Source organism: Lytechinus variegatus, chromosome 18 (assembly GCF_018143015.1).
Source record: "Lytechinus variegatus isolate NC3 chromosome 18, Lvar_3.0, whole genome shotgun sequence".
NCBI classification, from domain to species: domain Eukaryota; kingdom Metazoa; phylum Echinodermata; class Echinoidea; order Temnopleuroida; family Toxopneustidae; genus Lytechinus; species Lytechinus variegatus.
Genome location: NC_054757.1, coordinates 6,640,674 through 6,645,954, shown reverse-complemented (window position 1 = coordinate 6,645,954; position 5,281 = coordinate 6,640,674). Strand labels below are relative to the sequence as shown.

Below are 5,281 nucleotides of genomic sequence, written 5' to 3'. Positions count from 1 at the left end.
GTCTTGTTCCAGATGTCTGATTTATTTATTCTTTGGTTTTTATAGGGGGAAGGGGAAGTATACATACCCCATCCAAATTGGAACATGGCAAGGACTAATTTACTTCTTGGTTTTAGAGAGTTCTTGTATGACATTTTTTTAGTGTTAAAAAGGAGTGCATGTATTAGTATGGTAGTAGTAGAAGAAGTAGTAGTAGTTGTCATTATCACTGTTGTCGTAATAGTAGTAGTCATCATAATAGTATAGTATACAAATAGCGAATAGGCATGAGTGCGATGGTGCGAGATTTCGCACGAGGTGAAAGAAAGTTGCTCTATTCAACGAGGCGTTAGCCGAGTTGAATAGAGCGTTTCTTTCTTTCACCGAATGCGAAATCTCGCACCATTGCACGAATAAGAATATTCGCTATTTGTGTTGTACAACGCCTCGGAAGTCAGCGAAAATGTGATAATATAATTTTTTTTTTCATATATCAAATTAAAATGATGGAAATTTTAATGCAGACAATAATTAACACAATTTTTTAGCCGCTGGCTAGCGTTGCGCACTTGAAGCAGCCAACATCGCGCATTTAATCAGTACGCGTTTACCGGCAATTATGACGTCACAAAAGATAAAGTTATGAGATCTAGGCTTGACCGAACAAAATTAGGCCTGCTAGCCTAGAGTAGGGGATCGAGATCTAAACTAGCTCAAGGCTTAATAGATATATAGTTCTAACGCAAGGTCTAGATCTATCGTTAGAATATAATGCTGAGCGTTATATGATAATCAACTTACCGTTGATGGAACTGTGCAAGTGTCCACAACACAACAGAAAAACAGCAGAGCAATCAATCAAACATGGATTTGGGGTCCAACATGAAATCCACAAAGGCACAGCTTCCGAACACGGATTTTGGGTCCAACATGAAATCCACACAGTTTAGCTCCACTGATTTTAGGTCCAACATGAAATCCACCTCTTTGGTTCCAAAAAACAAGTCCAACACCAACATTAAATCCAAACAGTAAACTAGTTCCAATTAAACATGGATACAAACAGTAGTTTCAAACAGTTTTTAAAAATCCAACTCCGACTTGTTGTCAACATATTTACAATTTTCAAGCTTAAAAATAAAAATGTTACTTTTCTCAGACTGAGTTCACGTACCGTACGGTACACTGTCAAATAAGTTCACGACTAGATCTACAGCAATCTAATTCTGAGTTCAGTGAATTGTGATAGGGCTAGGCCTAGGTCTAGAAATGTCTAACAAAGGGTCGAGGCTATAGGTCCTAGTCTATTTGTTGTAGAAAGTAACAGGCCCGTGAAAATGAAAATGTTGCACGGTATTCGATGACGATGTATTTTGGTGGATATTCAAATTATCCTGAAATATCAATTGTTCCTGGGAGAGAGACAGGATGGGTTCGTCAATTCCAGCAATCTCAAGACTCTCAGCATCGAGTGTTGCATTACTATTAGCAGGTCTAGATTTAGGTCTATAGATAGGAGTTCCATTTCTACTTTGTGTCTGACTGGAGACAAGACAAGATCCCGGACCAGTGTCAGTGGGACAAGTTGAAGTGTGTGGTACAGGTCTAGATCTGGATCTAACGTTAGATAGGTCTAGGCCTATGTTAGATCTGTTGCTTGGAGTTAGGCGTGGTCCTGAGACTCCTTGTTCTAATTTATCTTCTTCTTGCAATGAAGATGCGATTTGGGCACTCATTTCTCTCTTCTTCTTCTTGCTTGTTTTTACATAGTTTTTTAGAGAGGACTCTGATCTGTGTCCAGTTACTTCCATGATATCTCGGGAAGCAATGCCTGCTTGATCGAGAATGGTCACTGTAGTCGCCCGCAGGCTATGGTTGGTGTAGTGAGCTGTGCATCCAGCACTCTTTGCGATGTTTTTCATTTTGTTTCCTAAGCTGTTTAGTCCGAGAGGTGCTTTGTCATACCAGGGTCCATTTTCTGGGGTCTTGGACTTTGGCCTTTGCCAGAAGTTTGTCAATTCGGGATTCAGCAAAGTTATATATTTCATCAATGAGAATACTGGACATCTTTCAGATCCTTGCACCTCATACATTCGTCCACCAAACTTTTCATCTTCATTTTCTCGTCTTGACTTCGTTAGCGTGTCGCGATGCTCAAAATATCGAACTCCATCTTCGTCTTTTTGCAAGACATAATCATCAAATTTCATGAGATGAAGATTTTCACGACCTCTTTGTCCGAAATATGTCATGACATCAAGAAACACTTTGTTTTGTAGTCCAAGTGGTGTGTTTGTATCCACTGCATCTGATTGAGCTATTTTTGCCATGTCATTATCAGATATGGCAGTTTTGTGTTGAACATATCCTTTGCCCTCTTTTTTCAGCTTTATCATCATGGCCTTGTACATTTTCTGACTTTCTGGGAAATTTGCTGCGTCTGAAATATCCACACCTCTCACAGATTTGAAATGACGACAAACGCCAAATCTAATGGCATGCATTGTCTTTTTGGCATAAAATGTGCCATCTTCCTTTCTCAGACCGGCATAGAAGCGGCAAAGAAACTTGTCTAACTCATCCTTGGATAGTTTTTCCACGTCCTCGAGCGAGGTAGAAGCACATTTGGCAAATTCTTCCAGTCGACATTTTGCAAACTTGATACCGCGTTTTGTGTTTTTTGCATCCGCATCAGAGACAAGCTCCTCCAATTCTAGATCGGTTAACAGTGCAAATGTAGGTGCCGCCATGGTAATCCGATTGGAAAATCCAAATAAATACTCAAAAAGTTAGATTAAGATCCTAGACCTAGGCCTAGCCCTGTCCGCAACGTTAACGAGCTACACTCACTGTGAATGTGATCTAGATCGTAAAAAGCTAGTTGCTAGTAGCAATGCGCATGCTTACTCGCATACCTAATTTTTGTCATTACGTAGCACGAGTATTCGCGCATTTATTATCGTATTGTGACGTCATCTGCCTAAGCCGTGCAATGGTACATTTTGGATGGTACGTCTTGCGTGCAACGGTACGAATGTGTGACATTCAGCCTCCCATTTGATCGCGTACAACGAGCTAAGTAGGCGTTGTACAATAGTGGTAGTAGTAGTAGTGGTAGTAGTAGTAGTAGTAGTGGTAGTAGTAGTAGTAGTAGTAGTAGTGGTAGTAGAAGTAGTAGTAGTAGTAGTGGTAGTAGTAGTAGTAGTAGTAGTAACAGTAACAGTAGTAGTAGTAGTAACAGTAGTAGTGGTAGTAGTAGTTAGCTCAGTAGCAAAATAGGAATTGAAGAATTACTGATCAGTTTTAGCATCGTCGTGGTCATTCATTTCACTCAATTCTGAATTTCACTGAAGTTATGTTTTCATCAGTTTTAGTTATCTCATTCCAGTAATCCAGGACTTTATAAACACGAATGTCTGATTTCCCATTTAAAGGCACTTTACAAATAGTAAAGTTTGTTTGTGATTCTGGGAATGATAGAAATAATGACAAGTTGAATATATGTTTTATTTATTTATTTATTCATTCATTGCAACCATGACAGTTGGATTATTGACAATTCAAAGAAGTACAATTAAAATTCACAATTACATATCAAATAAATATTTAAAAACCAGTGAGAAATTTGTAACAATATAAACTGTACATTAATACCAAAAACAAACAGGAAATAATCAGTATAAGAAGGAAAACGGAATATGAAGAATAAGCAGGGAATGAAAACAAGAATATCAATTCAAAGCTGACAAAATATTCACATGAAAGAGGGTATGGGGGTAAACAACCTGAACCGCAATTCCTAATAATGGTCAAACCAGATCATTCAGAATAAATTAGGATAGTTAATAGATAATTCGGATGGGGAGGAGAAAGAATTGGGGGAAAAGTAATGAGGAATAAGAGGAAGGAAATATAAAGGAAGAAAATGAAGAAGAAAAAACATGGTGAATATGAAGAGAAGTAGGAGAAGAAGAAAGAAAAAATACAAAGAGGAGGAGGGAGTATGAAAAGGGGTAAGGGGTCAAAAAGGAGAAGGAATGAGGAAAGGAATAAAAAAAATTAAAAAAATAGATGGGAGAGAGAGAAGAGGAGGAAATGGAAACATAGAGAATGAACCTGGGAGATATTGAAGAAGGCATGTCTATTTAAGTTGTTAAATTTGATACAGTTACCACAATGGTGACAATGCTCATCTCAACAGCCAAGTCAATGGTTAAACCTTTACTGTGGAAAACAATTCCATAATTCAAATCTTAATTAGACTTAAGAATGCATCAATGTAGAATATGTGGTAGTGGTAGTAGTGGTGCGTCTTCATGTCTTGAGTGTTGAGCACGGGGTTTAGCAGTAGAGATTTGATATGTCTACTGCTCAAATTACATATCTAGCATTTCTCACCCTGGTGTATCTGGCATCTGGTCCCACAATATAAAGAATTGTAATTGATTGCAATTTCAAAGCAATGACTGGTTGGTAATAGTTATGTGAACTTGAAATGCACATTAATGCAAGCTTTTATTTGTCATCGTAATGTTGTGATCGATTGCTAACACTTTCATCTTATGGAGCCCTTGATTGAATGTTCTTTCCTACCCTTTTGAAAGTACTATGTTGGCATGATTGACAACGGGCTTTAAGCAGTCTTTCCATTCTAATAAACCACTCCCAAGGTAAAGTACAATAAAGATGTTACAATGTTAACATTATCAATTGACAGACAGAGAACTTAATCAAATCATGCCGTAGTCAGAAGTGAAAAAATGCATGAAATTAAAATGTTGTCTGTCTTTTTTTTTCTTCCTTTCAAAGAGTTTGGGAGTGGCTTTCACACATATTCATGGCTGTCTCTATTCTTTGACTCATTCTGGTACAAACCATTTGGTGTTGTCCTGCTATGCATAAATGTAAATGAAATAAATGATGATGTATTGGCGTTCAATGTCCTCTCAAAGTCACTATAGACAGCTGTTACTTGATTGCACCTCTTCTTTCGCTCTTTTTCCTCTGTGTCTCGGTCTTCTATGCACATAGTCTGCTGGCACAGACCCTGATTGAAACTATCAACAAGTGGGTCTCCCTGCAAAGCCTAACATGCTGTTTTGATTGGGCCTTCAGTTCACAAGGCATTATAGGCTGCACATTCAGACCCTTAGCACAAGTGAAGGTAGTCTTGTTAACAGACTCTGATTCGATAGTCAATTGCCATTTTTTTCCCTACACCTAAGATGGTATTAATAGTTGGCTAATATATCAATGTATTAACTGTTGGTTACATCATGGATCCAATTTTTATGCAATTTAA

General features: G+C 38.0%; 1 protein-coding gene across 1 annotated transcript; it reads right to left on the bottom strand.

Moving 5' to 3' along the window:
• Positions 1–414: 414 nt before the first annotated feature.
• LOC121432113 (uncharacterized protein KIAA1958-like) lies at positions 415–3,016 on the bottom strand. The gene has a single exon (XM_041629970.1). The coding sequence runs from the start codon at positions 2,727–2,729 to the stop codon at positions 1,284–1,286; it is 1,446 nt and encodes a 481-aa protein (XP_041485904.1). The 5' UTR covers positions 2,730–3,016; the 3' UTR covers positions 415–1,283.
• Positions 3,017–5,281: the final 2,265 nt, after the last annotated feature.

What these genes read in the sequence shown, in the direction of transcription:
- LOC121432113 (XM_041629970.1), bottom strand. Translation starts at nt 2,729, where the DNA reads ATGGCGGCACCTACATTTGCACTGTTAACCGATCTAGAATTGGAGGAG.